The following is a 23931-nucleotide window of genomic DNA, read 5'->3' on the forward strand; positions in this document are numbered from 1 at the left end:
TTCTCAGCCATTCTTTATCCAATTGCAATCAAACTTGCTGTGAGTGCTTGCTCATGCCATGGGCTGCCATAGCCGTTCCTGCTATAGCGCACTGCTAAGCCCCCGCATTGCTGCTTGCAGCTATATTTGAATATTTTATTGTCATTTAAAGGATTGCCCTGACACTGAGCTTGTGCCTGTGGTTGAAGATGAAGAGGCTGATAACATAGATGAGGAGGATGTTCCACACTTGCCCTGTTGTTTGGTCAAATATACTGTACATAAGAGATGTTAAATTCAAACAAATCAACCTTTGTGGGCAAAAAACATAAAAACATCACCAACAGCTTTCAAGAACATTTTAGTGGGGTTATCAAGCAGGCACTTTCCTTTATGGGTGTTTCATTGAATTACTGTAGGCTCACAACACCTCCAGAACAGGTTCAACAGTGATACCTGGCATCTCAGACCCAGCACCCTCCACACTCATGATGTGTTCTCTACCAACAAATATCGACAAATTCATTGATTACTCCTCTTAATTGCTGTGGCCGAACAGCAACGTAACAAAAAAAATCGCAAGCCCTTGATGCGGGCACCGACAAATACCAACAAACTCATCAGTCAATCTTCTTCGTTGCTGTTGCCATTTATAATCCAACAACATATACAAACAAATAGCAGACCCTTGATGCGGGCATTCACAGATACCAATTTTATGATTGATATGTCAATATTGACCCCCAAGCTCTCTAAATGTCGGGCAAAATATTTTTTCTGCAAAAAAATAAAAATCATTCCATAGAGGGATAAGCATTTTAAATTATAGTTTTCTATGTAAACTGTAGTATAGCTGATGATTTCTAAAAGGATTCTGATAAGATACCGGGAATAATTATGGAAATAGAATTGTTGTGTGTTTGTGTTATGTTATGTTATGTTATGTTATGTTACTGTATGTTATGTTATGTTATGTTATAGATCAGTGTTTTTCAACCACTGTGCCGGGGCACACTAGTGTGCCGTGAGAGATCATCAGGTGTGCCGCAGAAAATTACCCAAATGTCACTCACTGGTCCAGAAATGCAACTGTTGCATCAAATAATTTATAACCACATGCTTTCATTGATTGTATGATTGCACTATTTGTGGTATGCAGGCATTGTACAATGGAGGCCCCATATCCAGTATGAATCATCACATATCCAGTTCATAACAACAATTAAATTAGATATAGTCACCTACAAATGAAACAGAGGGCACTTGTTTTATTGAGCAGGTCTTGCATAGAAGCCATAATAAGGCCATATCTGTGTATTATTTGAAATTTTAGGCTATGGTATGTTTATTTTTTCTTCACACAGGATGTTAGTGTGCCGTGGGACATTTTAAGTGTCAAAAGTGTGCCGTGGCACAAAAAAGGTTGAAAAACACTCTTATAGATAATATAATTGTATGGTGCATGAAAGTAGCAGAACAAAAGCAGAGTTTTTCCTGTTATTTTACTAATTGAATATTAATATGAGAGGAATAATACCCACAAAACATATCCATCATCATCTAACAATATATGTTTTGTGATTTAAACTTTTTTTGTGATTGTGATGCTAAACTTCTGTTCTTTTGCCATGATACAAGAAAGCAGCAGGACAACAGCAGAATGAGTTCTTTTCAGTCATTTTATTTTCCAGTGATATCAACATGAGAGGAATAATGTTCACAATTAACAACCATCATGTAAGAACTTGTGCTCTCCAATCTCAGCTGTTACATCATATGGTGGTTCCAGACTGGGACAGCATCAGTTTGAGCTTTTTCTGTTAGAAAGAAGAAGGAATGGTCAGAATTGAATTCTATTGCAGCAAGCAACCCATCATTTCAGCAATCCCAAAGTTACTAACACTCCATATTATACAGGAGGTCATACTCACAGCATCCATACAGTTTGTTGACCCTCAGGATGTCAGTGGTGGACATTCCCTGTCTCTGTCCAATTTGCACATTTGGGTTTGGAATTGGTGTGATTGTCGCCTTTCCATTGGTTGAGAAAGCAGTGCTATAGAAGAACATGACGGTCAGTGATTTTAAACATTTGAGGAGCAATATTTTTCAATATTTTTTTTTACATTTAGTAACACATAAGATAACACAGCTCTTGACAAATAATTCTTTTTAACTGGGTGCCATTTTCTTACCTCCCATAATGCATCACAGAAGAGTAGTCATATGGAGTGTTCAGGTTGTTGGTGGATTGTTTCTGAAAGTTGTAAACCATTTCTGCCAAGATAAACCGTGCTGGTTTTTAAAGCTATTAATCATTTTTCAATCAGTTTTGTCAACATGTTCTTGTCAACATGTCCAAACATAAAATGAACTCAAGACTGCAGTACATTCATGTGAAGAAGGAAATGCAGCTTACGTGAGTCAATATTTTCCCAGTTGATTATCACATACTGGTCTCTGTCACTCCTGTTCTGCTCATGGTGGAAGCCCAGAGCGTGAAGAAATTCATGCTGAATGATGCCGCTGTAAACACAACCGGACCTGTAGAGAGAGACCACCTGTTTGCCTCCTGTCCTGCCAAGGTCAGAGTAGCACCTGAGAAAGATGGGAGGAAGAATGATAGAAACATTTACAATATGGCTCCATTCATTATTATTATATAAATGAATTATGATAAAAAAGACCATGGTCCTCATCACATCACAATTGATAGCATAAGCTAAGTTTGATTTTGTTCGTGTACACAAAAATATTCTTTGCAATCAGAATGTTTTAGCTAACATTATGTACATGTATTTTAGATGACTTTTCACACAATAATCAGCATTTCTTGTCTTTGTTGATATTGTTTAACAACAAAAAGGTGATAAAAGTTAAAAAGTGATACCAGTGTGATAATATGGGGTTGAAGTATAAAAGACAAAAGGACCTTTTCCAGGCAGGTAGGTGTGGCCATAGAATCGACCATAGAAGGAAAAGCATTTTCAGCACAGTGCTAAATGAACTCACCCATCCCTGTTCTCAACGCTGAGGTAGTCACCCTGGGTTGAGCGAGGAACAAACTGCACACAGGTTTTACTGCTGAAGGTAGCCAAGGCATTTTGAATTGTCATCACATCATTGGAAGCTGAAAACACAAATAATGGTTATAAATGCATAATGGATGTGCTTTAAAATATATGTACAGCATATTACAGAATACTACAAATAAGTTCACTTACAGAAATCAGGGCTCACTATGTAAGGCACCTCAACTTTTCCATTAGCAGACTTCTTCCATAGGCAGTCATTGTTCCAGCAAGTCATAGCATTTCTGGTTTTTGGCACCACAAGATCTCCCTCAATTAGAAATTCTCTGGAAGCTGAAAGATTAAATATCATTTGAAAGTTATTCATAGAGACTCTGTGAGTTTGTGCATACCCTCAACTTAACTGTCCATTTGTTTAAACAATGAGAAACAAACCATTGTTGGTAGCTAAAATCTGTGTGGTCAAATCCACACTGTGACGCTCCTCTAGGAAAATGTGATTCTCATCACCATCAGCCTACAGACAAAAAATGGTTTAAATGAAACAGGAGAATCCCACAGATAGCCTTTAGAAGTGGAGTTTTGAATATCACAGGTATTCTTACCATGAGAGGCAGAGCCTTGGACAGGCCAAGCAGCAGCACCAGAAGGGAGATGGAGGCTCTGAGGTCCATGTTGCTTCAGTGTGTGGAGATGCTGTGGACGGCTACTTCACTGGAGCTCAGTGTTTGAGACCCATCTCACCTGAGCTTTTATACAGCCCTCCACAGGTGTGTCTGCAGGGGCATTTAAGCCTGCTTTCAGGGTCAGGTGTCTAATGGAAGCTCTTATGGGAGGACACCACCACTGCTCCCACAAATTCAACAACTGGACTAAGACAACATGTTATGCAGAGTGCTTAAGGATGTTTGGCTTGGTAGCTGGCATGTGGTCCTGGCATGGCTATTGACAAAACTGGGCAAGTGTTTGGAACAGGGATGGATTACTGCACGGGCCTACCGGGCCCAGGCCCAGGGGCCCAAGGGGTCAGGGGGCCCTGAAGCCCAAGCCTTTGCATGGAATCATTGCCTCAATATCAACAAATCAGGATGTAGGCTATGAATCTGATTGAATTTATTATTGGCAATCCCCAAAATGCACCAGAATACAGGAAATCACATCAAACAAATTAAAAAAATTCTGGGGGAGGGCTCCCCAAACCCCCCCTCCCACATATACGACAATTAGTGGGGGGCCCTTAATACATCTGGGCCCAGGGCCCCAAAAGTTCATAATCCGCCCATGGTTTGGAACTACCTCTACCAGCCTTATCATCTGTCGGGGCAATATTTTGTATAGTCAGAGAATACTGGTGAAACCCATGATGGGGTGACACAAACATGCATCTCTCCCTTGAGGGGCACTGGCCCCTCATTGAAAAGAATAAAAGCCTGGATCCTGATATTCCATCGTCCTGACTGAGTCTTAAGAGAAATATGGTAGTAAAAATATGCTATCAGTTGTAAGATTTACCCCACAGTAATCATAGTAAAAAAACAATTAAAAATAAGAACAATTATACAAACACCAATAAATAATACAGCATATCCTTTAAGAATCTTTTTAGAAATCATCAGTTTCTTTATGGAACTAAGGGAACAAGTGTACTTGAGTGGGCCAACACGGTTATCTCATACAGATACCATATTGGCCCGCGAAAAACAACCCTGAATATAAGACGACCACCCTTTTCAGGACTAATTTTGGAAATAACAAAAAAATAGAAGAAAATTACTTTTTAAATGCTAGTAATAACACATTGGATGAATTTATTAGGCTGTTGTTTTTAACATAAAAGTTGCTGTCAGTGTTTACAGCGATGTGTTTGACATGTTTAGATAAAGTTTCCACAGTAACTCTGTCCTGTTGAGCTCCTTGGCCCCCTCATTGCTGCTTGCAGTTATGTTTACATTTGTCTTTATAGTTATCGTTGGTACTGTGGATAGGCCTGAAACTGACAAATGTAACAGACGGCCCATCATGTTCTACCCCACAGTGGGCCTGTGTGGGATTCGCATGGGTAAGACCTTATGGGTCTACAGAGAAAACCCAAAATGGCTACAGTTTGGATTTGTATTACCCCGCTGAAAAACAGCACTGGGCCTGAGTGTAGCTGGAAAAGTTAGGTGATGAGGCTACAAAAGCATGCTTGGTCTCACACTGTAGATCCTTAACCCTCATCATGTATGTGTTTAAACTGAAATAAATGTATAAACAAAAATAGTATGTGCATAAATATGTAAAGATGTATATTTAGTTGTTCAAATGCATATTTAGTTTTCATTTATTTACTTTTTTGTCCGTTCCCTCAGGGCAACATTATGCAGTTAAACCACTTTTGCTAAGGCATTATTCAAAAGCGTAGTTCTCCTGGACCCACCATCCTGTATGTTCCAGATTCCCCCCTGCGCCAACACACCTGATACAAATAATCAGCTTATTATCAAGCAGCTGCAGCATTTGATAACCAGTTGTGAGAACATTGAGTGATGATGGTTATTATAGTTGAGAAATACAATGCAAATGAATTTGCACAAAACGTGTGGGCATTGTGCTGTGTGTGTGTGTCTGGTGGTTGAAGTAAGCTGTGTGTGTGTGTGTGTGTGTGTGTGTGTGTGTGTGTGTGTGTTTGTTTGTTTGTGTGTGTCTGGCAGTGGTAGTAAGCTATTTGACATATTGTAATTGGGGGCTTAGCAGCGAAGCTGTGAAGGCACCCATTGAGTTACTAGCTTTTCCTATTATTAATATTATACATCCGACATTGCAGTCTATGGCAGCCCATAGAACGCCTGGCTGAAAAGTGCTGAAATTTGGCAGAAAGTTTCGGGAAACTCCACTGATCACTCACGCTCATTTACGGATCTCTAAACCCAGTCGTCTAGCCCCACCAACGGGTCAAAATTTGGCCGAAAATTTGGCGATTTGGCCAATCAAATATGGCGATTAAGTCGCCAAACAGGAAGTGGACTAACATCTCCGTGACGATTTGAGTTAACATAACAAAAATCGATACCATTAGTCAGGATACTGTCCCAATCACTCACAGCAATTTGTATGCATATACATTGAACACTCTAGCGCCACCACCAGTTCAACGCTGGACATGCGTTCATGCGCGTGATCCTTGACTCTTCTTGACTCTCTGATTTTCACAATTGAGGTAGCGTCTGAATCCTTGGACCATCCCGAGTTCATCGACCCCTTTTCCGTCACTTTCCGCCATATTGGACCTCCGCCATATTGGATTTAGTCCAAACTCTACGAAAAGTTTCAGCGGTTACAAATTTCATCCGATTTTCACGGAACTTGGCGGAGATGATCTTCAGATCAAGCCGCACATATGATACTTGTCAGATTTTTAAATTTCAAGTTTATTTGCCTGTGATAGCGAATCAAATATGGCGATGAAGCCGCCAAACAGGAAGTGAACTCTTATCTCAGCAAGGCTTTGATATATGAAGTCCAAACTTGGCAAGGGGACTTGTTAACTGATTGTGATGACACACTAGGAAATTGGAATTATTTGGCCTCTATAGGGGGCGCTGCAATACAGGAAGTGAGCTCCTATCTTAACAACGCTTTGATGTATGAAGTCCAAACTTGGTATAGGGACTTGGTACCTGATTGTGAGGACGCACTAGGAAATTGGCATCATTTTGCCTCTATAGGGGGCACTGCAATACAGGAAGTGAGCTTGTATCTCAGCAGCGCTTTGATGTATGAAGTCCAAACTTGGGACAGGGACAAAGTAGCTGATTGTGAGGACATGCAAGGAAAGTGGTCTCATTTGGCCTCTAGGGGTGCTGTAATAAAGAAAGTGAGCTCCCGTCTCAGCAACTCGTTGGTGTATGAAGTCCAGGGACATGGTAGCTGATTGTGAGGACGCACAAGGATATTGGTGTAATTTGGCCTCTAGGGGCAGTGTAACAAAGTAAATGAGCTTATTTCTCAGCCATTCTTTATCCAATTGCAATCAAACTTGCTGTGAGTGCTTGCTCATGCCATGGGCTGCCATAGCCGTTCCTGCTATAGCGCACTGCTAAGCCCCCGCATTGCTGCTTGCAGCTATATTTGAATATTTTATTGTCATTTAAAGGATTGCCCTGACACTGAGCTTGTGCCTGTGGTTGAAGATGAAGAGGCTGATAACATAGATGAGGAGGATGTTCCACACTTGCCCTGTTGTTTGGTCAAATATACTGTACATAAGAGATGTTAAATTCAAACAAATCAACCTTTGTGGGCAAAAAACATAAAAACATCACCAACAGCTTTCAAGAACATTTTAGTGGGGTTATCAAGCAGGCACTTTCCTTTATGGGTGTTTCATTGAATTACTGTAGGCCCACAACACCTCCAGAACAGGTTCAACAGTGATACCTGGCATCTCAGACCCAGCACCCTCCACACTCATGATGTGTTCTCTACCAACAAATATCGACAAATTCATTGATTACTCCTCTTAATTGCTGTGGCCGAACAGCAACGTAACAAAAAAAATCGCAAGCCCTTGATGCGGGCACCGACAAATACCAACAAACTCATCAGTCAATCTTCTTCGTTGCTGTTGCCATTTATAATCCAACAACATATACAAACAAATAGCAGACCCTTGATGCGGGCATTCACAGATACCAATTTTATGATTGATATGTCAATATTGACCCCCAAGCTCTCTAAATGTCGGGCAAAATATTTTTTCTGCAAAAAAATAAAAATCATTCCATAGAGGGATAAGCATTTTAAATTATAGTTTTCTATGTAAACTGTAGTATAGCTGATGATTTCTAAAAGGATTCTGATAAGATACCGGGAATAATTATGGAAATAGAATTGTTGTGTGTTTGTGTTATATTATGTTATGTTATGTTATGTTACTGTATGTTATGTTATGTTATGTTATAGATCAGTGTTTTTCAACCACTGTGCCGGGGCACACTAGTGTGCCGTGAGAGATCATCAGGTGTGCCGCAGAAAATTACCCAAATGTCACTCACTGGTCCAGAAATGCAACTGTTGCATCAAATAATTTATAACCACATGCTTTCATTGATTGTATGATTGCACTATTTGTGGTATGCAGGCATTGTACAATGGAGGCCCCATATCCAGTATGAATCATCACATATCCAGTTCATAACAACAATTAAATTAGATATAGTCACCTACAAATGAAACAGAGGGCACTTGTTTTATTGAGCAGGTCTTGCATAGAAGCCATAATAAGGCCATATCTGTGTATTATTTGAAATTTTAGGCTATGGTATGTTTATTTTTTCTTCACACAGGATGTTAGTGTGCCGTGGGACATTTTAAGTGTCAAAAGTGTGCCGTGGCACAAAAAAGGTTGAAAAACACTCTTATAGATAATATAATTGTATGGTGCATGAAAGTAGCAGAACAAAAGCAGAGTTTTTCCTGTTATTTTACTAATTGAATATTAATATGAGAGGAATAATACCCACAAAACATATCCATCATCATCTAACAATATATGTTTTGTGATTTAAACTTTTTTTGTGATTGTGATGCTAAACTTCTGTTCTTTTGCCATGATACAAGAAAGCAGCAGGACAACAGCAGAATGAGTTCTTTTCAGTCATTTTATTTTCCAGTGATATCAACATGAGAGGAATAATGTTCACAATTAACAACCATCATGTAAGAACTTGTGCTCTCCAATCTCAGCTGTTACATCATATGGTGGTTCCAGACTGGGACAGCATCAGTTTGAGCTTTTTCTGTTAGAAAGAAGAAGGAATGGTCAGAATTGAATTCTATTGCAGCAAGCAACCCATCATTTCAGCAATCCCAAAGTTACTAACACTCCATATTATACAGGAGGTCATACTCACAGCATCCATACAGTTTGTTGACCCTCAGGATGTCAGTGGTGGACATTCCCTGTCTCTGTCCAATTTGCACATTTGGGTTTGGAATTGGTGTGATTGTCGCCTTTCCATTGGTTGAGAAAGCAGTGCTATAGAAGAACATGACGGTCAGTGATTTTAAACATTTGAGGAGCAATATTTTTCAATATTTTTTTTTACATTTAGTAACACATAAGATAACACAGCTCTTGACAAATAATTCTTTTTAACTGGGTGCCATTTTCTTACCTCCCATAATGCATCACAGAAGAGTAGTCATATGGAGTGTTCAGGTTGTTGGTGGATTGTTTCTGAAAGTTGTAAACCATTTCTGCCAAGATAAACCGTGCTGGTTTTTAAAGCTATTCATCATTTTTCAATCAGTTTTGTCAACATGTTCTTGTCAACATGTCCAAACATAAAATGAACTCAAGACTGCAGTACATTCATGTGAAGAAGGAAATGCAGCTTACGTGAGTCAATATTTTCCCAGTTGATTATCACATACTGGTCTCTGTCACTCCTGTTCTGCTCATGGTGGAAGCCCAGAGCGTGAAGAAATTCATGCTGAATGATGCCGCTGTAAACACAACCGGACCTGTAGAGAGAGACCACCTGTTTGCCTCCTGTCCTGCCAAGGTCAGAGTAGCACCTGAGAAAGATGGGAGGAAGAATGATAGAAACATTTACAATATGGCTCCATTCATTATTATTATATAAATTAATTATGATAAAAAAGACCATGGTCCTCATCACATCACAATTGATAGCATAAGCTAAGTTTGATTTTGTTCGTGTACACAAAAATATTCTTTGCAATCAGAATGTTTTAGCTAACATTATGTACATGTATTTTAGATGACTTTTCACACAATAATCAGCATTTCTTGTCTTTGTTGATATTGTTTAACAACAAAAAGGTGATAAAAGTAAAAAAGTGATACCAGTGTGATAATATGGGGTTGAAGTATAAAAGACAAAAGGACCTTTTCCAGGCAGGTAGGTGTGGCCATAGAATCGACCATAGAAGGAAAAGCATTTTCAGCACAGTGCTAAATAAACTCACCCATCCCTGTTCTCAACGCTGAGGTAGTCACCCTGGGTTGAGCGAGGAACAAACTGCACACAGGTTTTACTGCTGAAGGTAGCCAAGGCATTTTGAATTGTCATCACATCATTGGAAGCTGAAAACACAAATAATGGTTATAAATGCATAATGGATGTGCTTTAAAATATATGTACAGCATATTACAGAATACTACAAATAAGTTCACTTACAGAAATCAGGGCTCACTATGTAAGGCACCTCAACTTTTCCATTAGCAGACTTCTTCCATAGGCAGTCATTGTTCCAGCAAGTCATAGCATTTCTGGTTTTTGGCACCACAAGATCTCCCTCAATTAGAAATTCACTGGAAGCTGAAAGATTAAATATCATTTGAAAGTTATTCATAGAGACTCTGTGAGTTTGTGCATACCCTCAACTTAACTGTCCATTTGTTTAAACAATGAGAAACAAACCATTGTTGGTAGCTAAAATCTGTGTGGTCAAATCCACACTGTGACGCTCCTCTAGGAAAATGTGATTCTCATCACCATCAGCCTACAGACAAAAAATGGTTTAAATGAAACAGGAGAATCCCACAGATAGCCTTTAGAAGTGGAGTTTTGAATATCACAGGTATTCTTACCATGAGAGGCAGAGCCTTGGACAGGCCAAGCAGCAGCACCAGAAGGGAGATGGAGGCTCTGAGGTCCATGTTCAGTGTGTGGAGATGCTGTGGACGGCTACTTCACTGGAGCTCAGTGTTTGAGACCCATCTCACCTGAGCTTTTATACAGCCCTCCACAGGTGTGTGTGCAGGGGCATTTAAGCCTGCTTTCAGGGTCAGGTGTCTAATGGAAGCTCTTATGGGAGGACACCACCACTGCTCCCACAAATACAACAACTGAACAAAGATGTAATGGTGAGTTAATTTGTTTTGGTCACCGTCTAAGCTTTACACTCTTCAAAGTTTTGATGTCTTTAGGTGTGCGTTGCCTTAACTGAGAGCTGTTGCAATAGTAAATGAAAACAAATAGTTTGTGAGAGATATTGTGTCCAGAAAGTACCAGTAAAAAATATACCTCAGACTGCTATTCCACATTGTAGAATCTAATAATATAATAACTCCAAATAATGTAATAAAACCTCCTCTTAACTCTGTAAATGTAATAGCACCCGATAATGTAATAACTTCCTAATAATGTAATAAGATGTCTTTATTAGATGAATGGGATGTTATTACATTATCGGGTTTAACCTTATTTTTTCAGAGCCCAATAATTATTGTCCACTATTGTAATATCTTGGTCAAAGTTTATTATTAGAGACCTAAGTAGATAACCATTGTCTGTCTCCCTTCTCTATTTGGGGCCTAAGCAGAACAGCTGGTTAAGGACACTGTGTTTCAATACTTATAATTGGGGACTAAGTAGTGAAACTGCTCAGGAAACCAGTTGTGTTCCTACATTTCTTATCAGGGGACAAGCGATGCTGCTTACACACCTAATTATGACATTTTCGTATCGGGGGTCAAAGAGCCAAGCTGGCAAGGAACCCATTATGTTCTTTATAATCAGCCAAAAAAGACACATGTAACACCTCTTTTAGTCACTCTCTATTGGCTTCCTGTAGCAGCCAGAATTAAATTCAAATCCCTCACTCTGGCCTACAGGGCACTTAGTGGATCTACTTTGTAATCTCAATTTGCTATTGTTATTCTGTTACATTTGTGTTTACCACGGCATTATTGTCAGAAATATTTTTTTTTTAAGTATATTTTTTTGGGCTTTTTCTGCCTTTAATGCGACAGGACAATGGAGAGTGACAGGAAGCGAGTGGGAGAGAGAGTCGGGGTGGGATCCGGAAAGGACCACGGGGCGGGATCCGAACCTGGGTTGCCGGCGTACGGTCCAGGGCCCACTTCCCCGATAACGACGGAGACACGCTCTTAAGAGGGTTTTCTACGATTCATCTTACGATCGTTCGTTTGGTTTTTCCGACTGTTTCCCGAACATGCTCGTAGCGTGAACGCGCGTGCGCTGCTCTTAAGATGCTCTTAAGGGGAGCTGTCCACGTTAATAGTTCTGAAATATCCCCTGATTTGACGGTGATGTCAGGTGACTGCACGTCACAGCTATAGGCCTACCATTTAAACTTCGGATCTACACATTAATTCACATCAATACGAAAATAGAAACACTTTGACATCTGCATGTAAGCATCCCAAGTAGGTTATATACCACACAGAGACATAAATAATTTTAATTATTTTAAGATTAGATTGTTGCACCATGCAATAATTTTTCGCGGTGTCACTTAAGAACACAATTGAAGATAAGAAAGAAGTCGAGTAAGAAAGAGAGGAAATGTGTAGGCTTAGATTTTGATGCAGTAGGCTACAGACTAAACCACATGTTGCTTTCTCTGCTTTTTACCTCATAGGCCTAATAAAATATTCACTTAGCAAAGATAATGTCAAACTATTCTGGCATTACGAATGCCAGGGCCCACTTCCCCGAAAGCATCTTAAGCCTAAGAGCGTCGTAAAGTCCCTTTTACGAACGTCTTAAGATTTGCCGACTGTTTCCCGAAACCATCGTAGCTTAAGAGCGTCGTGAAAACACTCGTAGATCTACGAGTGCTCCAGAGTACTCGTTACCGGCTAAGAGCGTCTTAACAGTACTTCTCACTGAGGTCACCAACAGGACATACAGAGGAATTACAACTTAGAATACATAATCCAACTTACGTTCCCATTCTTTGTTGTGTTTACCTGTGATGAATCAGATTTTAGCGTGCAAAATAGCCTACATTTAATGGTCATAATAATGTGATGAAAAGCGGACAAAAATGCAATAAAGTTATGAAACGAGACGTTGCCAGAATAGTTTGACATTATCTTTGCTAAGTGAATATTTTATTAGGCCTATGAGGTAAAAAGCAGAGAAAGCAACATGTGGTTTAGTCTGTAGCCTACTGCATCAAAATCTAAGCACATTTCCTCTCTTTCTTACTCGACTTCTTTCTTATCTTCAAACGTGTTCTTAAGTGGCACTGCGAAAAATTATTGCATGGTGCAACAATCTAATCTTAAAATAATTACAATTATTTATGTCTCTGTGTGGTATATAACCTACTTGGGATGCTTACATGCAGATGTCAAAGTGTTTCTATTTTCGTATTGATGTGAATTAATGTGTAGATCCGAAGTTTAAATGGTAGGCCTAGGTGTGACGTGCAGTCACCTGACATCATCACCGTCAAATCAGAGGATATTTCAGAACTATTAACGTGGACAGCTCCCCTTAAGAGCATCTTAAGAGCAGTGCATGCGCGTTCACGCTACGAGCATGTTCGGGAAACAGTCGGAAAAACCAAACGAACGATCGTAAGATGAATCGTAGAAAACCCTCTTAAGAGCGTGTCCAGGGCCCAGTTTCCCGATAACAACGGAGACACGCTCTTAAGAGGGTTTTCTACGATTCATCTTACGATCGTTCGTTTGGGTTTTCCGACTGTTTCCCGAACATGCTCGTAGCGTGAACGCGCGTGCACTGCTCTTAAGATGCTCTTAAGGGGAGCTGTCCACGTTAATAGTTCTGAAATATCCTCTGATTTGACGGTGATGTCAGGTGACTGCACGTCACAGCTATAGGCCTACCATTTAAACTTCGGATCTACACAGTCATTCACATCAATACGAAAATAGAAACACTTTGACATCTGCATGTAAGCATCCCAAGTAGGTTATATACCACACAGAGACATAAATAATTGTAATTATTTTAAGATTAGATTGTTGCACCATGCAATAATTTTTCGCGGTGTCACTTAAGAACACGTTTGAAGATAAGAAAGAAGTCGAGTAAGAAAGAGAGGAAATGTGTAGGCTTAGATTTTGATGCAGTAGGCTACAGACTAAACCACATGTTGCTTTCTCTGCTTTTTACCTCATAGGCCTAATAAAATATTCACTTAGCAAAGATAATGTCAAACTATTCTGGCAACGTCTCGTTTCATAACTTGATTGCATTTTTGTCCGCTTTTCATTACATTATTATGACCATTAAATGTAGGCTATTTTGCACGCTAAAATCTGATTCATCACAGGTAAACACAATAAAGAATGGGAACGTTAAGTTGGATTATGTATTCTAAGTTGTAATTCCTCTGTATGTCCTGTTGGTGACCTCAGTGAGAAGTAGGCTACTGTTAAGACGCTCTTAGCCGGTAATGAGTACTCTGGAGCACTCGTAGATCTACGAGTGTTTTCACGACGCTCTTAAGCTACGATGGTTTCGGGAAACAGTCGGCAAATCTTAAGACGTTCGTAAGAGGGACTTTACGACGCTCTTAGGCTTAAGATGCTTTCGGGGAAGTGGGCCCAGGGCCCAGTTTCCCGATAACAACGGAGACACGCTCTTAAGAGTGTTTTCTACGATTCATCTTACTATCGTTCGTTTGGTTTTTCCGACTGTTTCCCGAACATGCTCGTGCGTGAACACGCGTGCACTGCTCTTAAGATGCTCTTAAGGGGAGCTGTCCACGTTAATAGTTCTGAAATATCCTCTAATTTGATGGTGATGTCAGGTGACTGCACGTCACAGCTATAGGCCTACCATTTAAACTTCGGACATAGCCTATTAATTCACATTAATTACGAAAGTAGAAACAGTTTGAAATCTGCATGTAAGGATCCCAAGTAGGTTATATACCTCACAGACATAAATAATTATTTAAGATTAGATTGTTGCACCATACAATATTTTTTTGCGGTGTTTGAAGATAAGAAAGAAGTCGAGTAAGAAAGTGAGGAAATGTGTAGGCTTAGATTTTGATGCAGTAGGCCTAAACCACATGTTCCTTTCTCTGCTTTTACCTCATAGGCCTAATCAAATATAGCCTTCACTTAGCAAAGATAATGGCAAACTATTCTGGCAACGTCTCGTTTCATAACTGGATTGCATTTTTGTCCGCTTTTCATCACATTATTATGACCATTAAATATAGGCTATGCTATTTTGCCCGCTAAAATCTGATTCATCACAGGTAAACACAATAAAGAATGGGAACGTAAATTGGATTATGTATTCTAAGTTGTAATTCCTCTGTATGTCCTGTTGGTGACCTCACCAGCCTACTGTTAAGATGCTCTTAGCCGGTGTTACATGGCAACTGGCTCCCATGTTAACTGGCTGCGTTGATGACGTTTCATGATTGAGTCTTTGCCAGATGTGGCCACTTGCAGATTTGTCACTTTCTGATACTAGAGACGCACACAAATATGCATGACATGTTTAAAAGTCAAAATTGTCTGTAGTACTACATGCACTGGACCATGAATATGCAACCCAAAAACAAATACCTAAATAGCATAAAAATACCTAAATAGCATAAAACTCCACATGGGTATCGAACCACGAACAATTAATTGACCTGGTTGCTTGGTAAACACACGTCTATCCACTTGCGCCACGAACCAGCTGACGACACCAATAGAAATTGACTTTATTTTTTATCATTAAAAGAAGTCAGTTAACGTTATTATAATTGTAACACGTTAACATAGCTGTTCATGTTATCTGGCTACCATGTTATCATGCTACTGTTGCCCAAGCCATTTAGTAGGCCTTCAAAGTATCATGGTTAAGTTTGACAAACGTTTCACTGAGGTTAGGCTATGGCCGCCCCTACCTGAAGTGTCTGTAGAGCCACATTAACGTCAGCAAATAAATAAAAATGTGTTGCCTAATTGTGTATCCTTTTGTCCAGCCTATTTTTTTAAGAATTCAGTTCATGAAACACAGACATTGAAACGCACACTGCAATGGGCAGGAGAAGTCTATAACGTGTCCATATTTTACACAAAATTTGCGCACAAAACTCTTAGGCTTATAGGCTATTAACGTTAATGTTGCTGACATAAACATGGGTTTGATGTTTTTTTGATACTTTATTTCCTAATTCACGAATTGGGTGCGTCTCCTGTGGCGCAACAAGTTAATGCCTATACATTGCTTTTTCACGCAGTCGACATGGGTTCGATCCTCCCCATCGCCCATTTTTTATTATTATTATTTATTTATTTTTAGACCTGCAACGCTTCCTCAATTTAGGCTACAGATACTAGGTGGCCACAGAGAGCCTGACCAGCAGTCAGTGAAATGTTTGAAAACTTAACCATGCTACTTTGAAGACCTACTGGCTTGGGCAACTGCTGTAGCAAGACAACACCATCAGCCATGTTAACTTGCTACAATCATCAGCTGACTTCTTCTAATTGTATAGAGTTAGTCAAGTACATTTCTATGACTTAACTGGTTCGTGGCGCAAGTACGTAGATGAATGGTTATCATTTAAGAGGTTTCATTTAAGAAGCAGGTTCGATACCCACGTGGAGTTATTATTAGGCTGTTTAGGTATTTATTTTTTTGGTGGCATATTTATGGTCCAGTGCATGTAGCGTACTACAGACAATTTTGACATTTAAATATGTCATGCATATTTGTATTTGTTCGTCTCCAGTTTCCATCAGAAAGTGACAAATCTGCAAGCGGCCACATCTGTCAAAGAAACGTCATCACTCGTGAAACGTCACCAACGCAGCCAGTTAACATGGTTGCCAGTTGCCATGTAACACCGGTAACGAGAACTGAGCACTCGTAGATCTACGAGTGTTTTCACGACGCTCATAAGCTACGATGGTTTCGGGAAACAGTCGGCAAATCTTAAGACGTTCGTAAGAGGGACTTTACGACGCTCTTAGGCTTAAGATGCTTTCGGGAAACTGGGCCCATGCAGGTGCCCAAGCCAGTTGTGCCACTGCTTGTAAGATATATTTTAAGATTTAAACATTTGGACATTTGGATTGATTGGAATGAGAAGTAGTTTTGATTCTTCATTTTCTATTAATCTTCATTTTGGCAGAAATGGTTTACAACTTCCAGAAACAGTACGCCAATAACCTGAACACTCCACATGATGCATTGGGAGGTAAAAGATGGCTACCAGTAATATTATTATGACCGCCGCTAGCGAAGCTAGCGAAGCGGTCATATACGGCATTTCAGAATGTTTGTAAACAATAGGCTCCAAGATCCTTCCGGGTGGCAGAACGCAAGCGGCTTCCACTGACCTTACATAGTTAAAACATTGTTGTTGATCAAAGTTGAAACAATAACGAAAACGTGTTGTGTTTGGGGTTGTGCCGCCAGATATACAGCAAAAAGTGTAGGGTTTTTATCGATGTCCTTCAGAAAGAAAAAAAAATCCAGCGGAACCTGTGGGTGAAGTTTAATGCTAGTGGACGTCGTCAAAAGTAATGCTACAGAGATGGCAAGACTGCCTGGTGGCGGAGTAGCCACTTCTTACATCTGTATCCGATCATACAAACATCATCCGATCAACAAAAACCCGATCATAGCCTTTTTATTTAGATAGCAGGGAAATACCATCTAACAGACTGTAAGTCAAACAGCAACAGTCACTAAAATAACCACTCAATGGCAGGCTGAGGTTCATTTACACATTAGGCTATAGTAGGCTAGCCTAGGCTACTATGCATTTCATTTATTGCTATCTCCTTAGGGCCGTTTGCACAAAGCACTTTAAGTTTTGTCCCTTTAGTATCAACCACGGAGATTGTTTGTTTGCTAATTTGTGCTTGCTTTTCTGAGGATGCAGATGTTGGTCAATACGGGACTGTCCAAAATAATAGCAAGCTGTGTGCACATATTGTTGATAAAATCAGATAGTGAATGACGCATTACAAATCTGAGTAGGCCTATAACTAACTTTGACAAGTTTGACGGATGAAACACGGCAGTGACAATTAATTTAACGATGTTAGCTATAGTTATTAATGCACCTACTGTAGGCCTATCAATAGCTAATGTTAGCAATGAATAACTCAACTGGTAGGCTACGTTCAACGGACATAGTTGTAACTAGCTTGCTAAAGTTATGCCGTAGTCTGCAACCCAAGTTTATGATATCTTACCTTAATAATTTTCGGTGACATTTATCCATTCATCAGTAAAGCCAGACATGAATTGGACAATACTAGCTAGCTAGTTAGATATTATCCTGACTGTCATCAGGGCACCAAAATAAACTTTTTTTGTTACATTTTGCCTGGCGAACCGAACCTCATGTGGTTATTTAGGCTGCTAAGGTCGTTTGTGCAACGGAATTTCTTATAAGATAAGAAAAGGAGAAAACCTTAAATACTTGAGGGAAAATGATAAGGAAACCAAGTAGAATACTTAAATGTGTTTGTGCAGCCGATTTTATTTTAAGGGGGCCTTAAATCAGATTTTAAGGGAACCTGAACTAGGTGTTTTGTGCAACCGGCCAGTCTCTCATGTTAGCTATGTCTGAATATCCACCACGTCTGTTTTTGAATTAACTTACCTGTTGAAATGTATTGATGGGTTTCATCAGGTCCCTTTCCACAGGTGTATTAATCAAGCACCATGCAGTCTGCATTGATAATCAAGGTGCTTGATTTTATACACCTGTGGAAAGGGACCTGATGAAACCCATGAATTAGGCCTAGGCTACGGCCGACGGTGGGTTCCCCAAGCAATTTACCTCACGTAGCATTTTCATAATTCGCCTTTGATTTCGACTGACACTTCACTTCGTTCAAACTACTGGGTAGAGTGGACGCAGCATGGCTAGAGACACATATGACTCATTGCATATTAATGAGACTTCCCATAACCGTATGAATATGAATGAGAAGTCCCGTAGCACCCCGCAAGACGAAAATCATTCATTTAAGCCATTTACTCTGTTTTCTTGATCGCTCTCCCCTGGTCAAATGACATGGAAGGGGTTGTTTACTAGTAGTGCCAATGGAGAATGCTTCAGCTTTTGCCACCCAGAAGAATGTATATTGTTATTGTGACGTCATGGTAAATTCTCGTATAGGGATTGTCAAAGTTTTTTTTTTTTTTTTTTTTTTTTTTTTTTTTTTTCCGTCATCTACTTCCTGAAATTTTGGTCAACGATACCCGGGGCACCGAAACACCAGGGCACATGAAATTTGGTGGGTATGTAGCCCCACTAGACTTTTACGGAAAAATTTCGTTTGGTCCCCGGGGGCCACTCCCCCTCCGCGCTGGGCCCCCCGAAACCCAAAAAATGCAGTTTTTCCTCAATAACTACCTGAACCGTGGCACCGAGGATGAAGAATTTTTTATGGTATGTTGGTCTCAAGGGCCCACATCAACTTAGCCCATAATCACTCATTTGTGATTTGCACCCCCCCGGTAAAAAATGAAAATGCAATATCATTCTGCTTTAATCGCCCCTCTCTTCAGTAAAGACGTTCAGAACTGCACCAAATTTTATGTGTATGATTAACCTGACATTCTCTGGGGGTATGCCAAGTTTCGTAGAATTTCATCCATGGGGGGGTCTAAAAAATTAAGTTATGTGTACATTTAGTGACTCTACACTCATTGGCCTGTAGATGGTGGTGCACACATATACACATGCACACACACACACAGGCACCCACATACTATCGGTATTAGAACGGCCGATACATAATTACAAATTCAGTAGGATTAAAAGAAAGCCAAAATAAATATTCATCATCATCATCATGGCTGCATTTCCAGTATTGGCGATAAGTAGTCGTTTGTCCACTAGATGGCGCATCGTTGCAGTGAGACGTAATTTTGTTGGAAGTTAATCTTAAATGGGTTGGAAAGACACTATGCTTCCTACAAGGACAAGACTGTAGGCTACAGTAGTTTACCGCAGAGAACGTCTAAGGGTAGGATGATTTCTGCATGACATGTAATTCCCATTTCCTCTTGAAGCCGAAATAAATCTGAGAATGTTTATCGGACATGCTTGTTTTTTACTGCAGGTAGGCTACGTTAATCCTATCAATAGCAGAACGTAGGTAAAATAATGTTACCGTTAGCATGGTTGAGTGATGGAGGCCAATTTGATTATTGATGTATTTGTAGAAAACCATAAATGCGTTTATAAGCTACCAAGCAAATCGATAACAGCACTAATTGTATCTTTCGACTGTCATCTCATTTGCTTATGACCATAACCTAGGCTACTAACAGGAGCTAAGTGAGTTAGCCACAACACGTTCGCTACGTGATGGTTTTTTAATGGAAAATATATAGGCTACCTGAAAGATAACCTGTCTATGATCCCGTGATGATCTACAATCTCCATTTAAACCAGATGTTTTAGAGCGCACGTTGAGATGTATTCAGGGCAGGGCTGTACCTACACATATTTGTTGCACGTGCTACAAAAATCATTCTTTGCGATGAATGATTTAGTACCAACGTTACAAGGGTCAGATACAGTTTTGCCTATGGCTATTCCGTGAGACTGAGGCGCTTTTTGTTTGTTCGAAGTGCGTGTTTAGGGTGTGAGAGGGGAGTCGATGTGCTTTGATTCCAGCTTGGTAGTTGTAGTCTATGCGATTAAAAAACACGTGTGTGTGAAGTATCCAAACAATGATAACGCTTTCATTATGGCTGCTTTAGCCACAGACCTTGAGCTACTGTACAGTGGGTTGGGTTCCGTTTAGAAGTGTCCACTTCATTCGCCCTTTCCGTGTGATTCACAGCTACGTGAAATGTATTACTACTGATATGCAAAACTATTAACTTTTTCGCCAAGAGGTGGCAGCTTGATACTGTAAGGTGTAAGCCATTGGTTCCAACGGAGATTTTATTTGGGTCGCCAGCATAGCCTAGCGACAATTTGTGTTGTGTAATAGGCCTAGCATAGGGCCTACCTTATATAGCTTATAGTTTGTTAACAGTCACGGTTTTGTCATAACTCCCTCTATGCATTTTTGCATTTAGAATAGCTCTAAAACCGGGGGGCGAACACGTCGCAGGGGGGGCGCCAGTGCGTGGATATCTCAATCGCAAAATTAAACAATATTTCTATCGGGCGCCTACCATGGACTAGGCTGGGTGAAAATCAAAAGATTGAGCTTAACCATTGACCTCATGGTTGCAAAATGCAAGGGAACATGAATCAGCATATTATTTGCACAAACAATAACGGAGAGTAGCTCTTCAACTTTGCCCGTTAAAATGTGTATGAACAGTCTCGCAACGCATTTCATGAAGGCCCTTTGGACATGTCAGTTATTTGCACCACTGGGAAAAACGGCATTTTGTTTTAGACTACTGGTATTTCATTTGTGCATTGACAATAAAGCTGAATATCATTTGAACTAGATGACTAAACTTATGCATATGTAGAAGAAGAAACATTCACAAAAATCCATGACATGACCTCTCTTCTTGATAGCTGTTGAAAACTGCATGGAACTGACAGGGATTGTTTTGTTTAATAATAAATAAATAAATACATTATGCTGCTACCTTCTGCTTTTCCCAAATACAATGTAGCCTACAGGTGTACCTTTCATCAGTCCAGTTGCAATGGATGGACTGTGATGAACTGCCCTACTTGTGATTGTTTAGAGATTTTAAAGGTTTTATAACAATGTTACAGATTTTTTGGCCCAGAAACAAATCTATTCACCTTTGCAGCGCCAGTAGGCTACTTTGTGTGCGGAATGTGTGCAAACACACATTTCAAACAAGCATACACAAAAGTTTCAAGAGTGAGGAATGGAGTAGAAGATGGAGACAAATTCATTAATATGATTTATTTTCGCGGAATGGATGTGCAGGACTGAGCGGCGGTCATATTTTGTACCGCTACGCGGTACATCTAGTTTACTAAGTGTTCTGCAGTTTTTATCTACATTATTGAATGAATGTCTAAAGCCCATTGTATATACATAGTATCATGAATAATACTAGGATACTAGATATAGTAGTAAATGTAAATGATTAATTCATTTGTAGCCAAAAACAAATCATGCAAATTTACAACCATTCTGCAGTTCAAATTGAACTTTCGCTCTTACGGTTAATTGTGTTGGATCAGTAATGAGGTCAGTGTGTTATTTATGATAATTACTGTATAAACTAATGTTAGTTATTAAAACCCTATTGTAATAGGCAGGACAGGAGGCACGCAGGTGGTCTCCCTCTACAGGTATGGTTGTGTTTACCACGGCATCATCCAGCATGAACTTCTCTATGCTCTGGGCTTCCACCATGAGCAGACCTGGAGTGACATGAGTGACATGTACTGTATGTGAGTCAACCAGGAATATACCAACCCTCATAAGGTATTCCCTGTCTACAGTACACATCTGGTTCACACAGATAGAAATGTGTGCTGCTTACTTCTATGCTCATAAAAGGTGTATTTGTTCATAAACTTGGTGAAATCTGTGGGCGTATTGGTGAATTCTTCACCTTTATAATATAAATATATATTCTGTTCTTGGCCAACTGCTCTGCTGGGAATTCCTGCAGTCAGCATGCCAGGCAGTGGCACTCTCCCTCAAAACTTGTTATTTTATCATTTTGATTTTTCAGTGTCCTTTTATTGTGACCATCCAAGGCACATCTGTGCATTTAAACGTTATTATATAGTCATGCTTATTAAACAGTATGTTTCAGTATTTGATTTCAGAGAAATGTGTGATTTTGTGATACATTAAAGGAAATTGGGGGCAGGAAATCTAACTATCCGGTTTATCTTTGTGAAATCAAAATGTCTGTTTAAAGCTTTCAAAATTACTGACAACATGTCCGACTGTCTTCACCACCTAACATGGAGAGAAGAATCACTCTGATTCCAAACCCAGACGTGGAAATTGGCACAAGGAATGTCTACCACTGACATTCTGTGGGTCAACAAACGTTATGGATGTTGTGAGTATGGTCTTTAAATCCATTTAGAAACACGCAGCGAAGACATTATTGGACACTGAAATGAAAGGAACTCACATTGAGGAATGCTTTCTAAGACCCTGACAATCTTTCCCTCTCACAAATCGGAGACAAAATCAGACAATAGGAAACCCAAAGTGACACTGTTCCACCACATGCTTTCCTGATTGCAGAGCACAAGCTGTTAGAGGATCTAACTTGTGTCTTGTGAGCATCATGTATTCACATTACTATAAATTAGCTGTCACATGACTATAAATTAGACCTACTGTATGTAGATATACTGTGTTGGTAAGAAGTCAACACACAAGACGTCAAGAGCGCCTGTTGCACACCTAGACCTCAGATCCTGCTAAACCAAGATCATTTCTCCAATCTCTGCTAAATTCTACCATCTCTGCTGAACTGTTCAGATTACCCCCATCAAACACAGCACAGCATTCTGTAATTTAGGGAAAAGAATAACAATCAATCACATGGGAGGAAAAGGCTGAACTATGTCAACAGTTATAAAACCCCAAGGATTTCTCATGGTCTTTGCCTTGAACACAATGTACTACAAAGCACTGATGTGGTATTTGAGGGTTTTAAATGCATTGTGTGCTATTATATCTTAATTTATGGTTGCGGTTGCTGCACGGCTGGGCGGAGGCGTAAAACTTTCAAAAAAAGTTCTCACATTGGTTTTCTCTCCCCCACACTGTTTAAGAAAACAATATGGGGAAGGATGTTTCTCGAGGGTGACTCTAAAATAAGCACGGTTATGTGTCTGTGTACCGACTGTTTAGTGCAAATGTGGCCCTCTTTAAATCCTTAACACTTCTACACTTTGGACACTTTGAAAGTAGCCTTCCTCTTCTTTTAAGACAACCTTGAGTGGGCTATTACTTGCTTGCCAGCCAGTGTTTTTTTTTTACCTCCACAAAGCCTCAAATGTGTCCAGACAGCAGGACAAAAAAAAAATAACCTTCATCACAAGCAGAGCTGCTATTGATTTTCTGCGGTTGAGGAAAAAGCGTCCAGCTCTAGACATCCATCTCCCTGTCTCACAGACACTCTTAGGTGGAGCACTTCTGCGCTCCAGAGGTAGGAATTAGGGGAGCGCTGCCGGGGCTGTGGCCTGCTTCCCCCCTGTAAACCAAGGCCATGTG

At 39.9% G+C, this 23931-nt stretch overlaps 2 protein-coding genes across 2 annotated transcripts; both read right to left on the bottom strand.

Annotated features, from left to right (window-relative positions):
* Window positions 1-1764: 1764 nt before the first annotated feature.
* LOC143133226 (hatching enzyme 1.2-like) lies at window positions 1765-3685 on the bottom strand. The gene is made up of 8 exons (XM_076292992.1): window positions 3617-3685; window positions 3447-3513; window positions 3204-3344; window positions 2992-3109; window positions 2399-2577; window positions 2175-2256; window positions 1911-2035; window positions 1765-1796 (listed from the first exon to the last, which is right to left on the bottom strand). Coding segments are annotated over exons 1-8 (783 nt in total). The 3' UTR covers window positions 1765-1794.
* A 5074-nt stretch (window positions 3686-8759) lies between these two features.
* Window positions 8760-10680, bottom strand: LOC143132655 (hatching enzyme 1.2-like). The gene is made up of 8 exons (XM_076292311.1): window positions 10612-10680; window positions 10442-10508; window positions 10199-10339; window positions 9987-10104; window positions 9394-9572; window positions 9170-9251; window positions 8906-9030; window positions 8760-8791 (listed from the first exon to the last, which is right to left on the bottom strand). Coding segments are annotated over exons 1-8 (783 nt in total). The 3' UTR covers window positions 8760-8789.
* Window positions 10681-23931: the final 13251 nt, after the last annotated feature.

Source organism: Alosa pseudoharengus, unplaced genomic scaffold (genome assembly GCF_046254945.1).
Source record: "Alosa pseudoharengus isolate Yale_2024_CS ecotype anadromous, Long Island Sound unplaced genomic scaffold, YU_APseudo_1.1 YU_APseudo_1.1_scf_19, whole genome shotgun sequence".
Classification (NCBI taxonomy): domain Eukaryota; kingdom Metazoa; phylum Chordata; class Actinopteri; order Clupeiformes; family Clupeidae; genus Alosa; species Alosa pseudoharengus.

Bases quoted from the DNA above. Each gene is read 5' to 3' on its own strand.
- LOC143133226 (XM_076292992.1), bottom strand. From the start codon at position 3,685: ATGGACCTCAGAGCCTCCATCTCCCTTCTGGTGCTGCTGCTTGGCCTG. The intron at 3,514-3,616 runs GTAAGAATACCT...GATGGTGATGAG, and splicing joins CCAAGGCTCTGCCTCTCATG to AATCACATTTTCCTAGAGGA. The intron at 2,257-2,398 runs GTAAGCTGCATT...TTATCTTGGCAG, and splicing joins CTGGGAAAATATTGACTCAC to AAATGGTTTACAACTTTCAG.
- LOC143132655 (XM_076292311.1), bottom strand. From the start codon at position 10,680: ATGGACCTCAGAGCCTCCATCTCCCTTCTGGTGCTGCTGCTTGGCCTG. The intron at 10,509-10,611 runs GTAAGAATACCT...GATGGTGATGAG, and splicing joins CCAAGGCTCTGCCTCTCATG to AATCACATTTTCCTAGAGGA. The intron at 10,105-10,198 runs GTAAGTGAACTT...TTGTGTTTTCAG, and splicing joins CATAGTGAGCCCTGATTTCT to CTTCCAATGATGTGATGACA.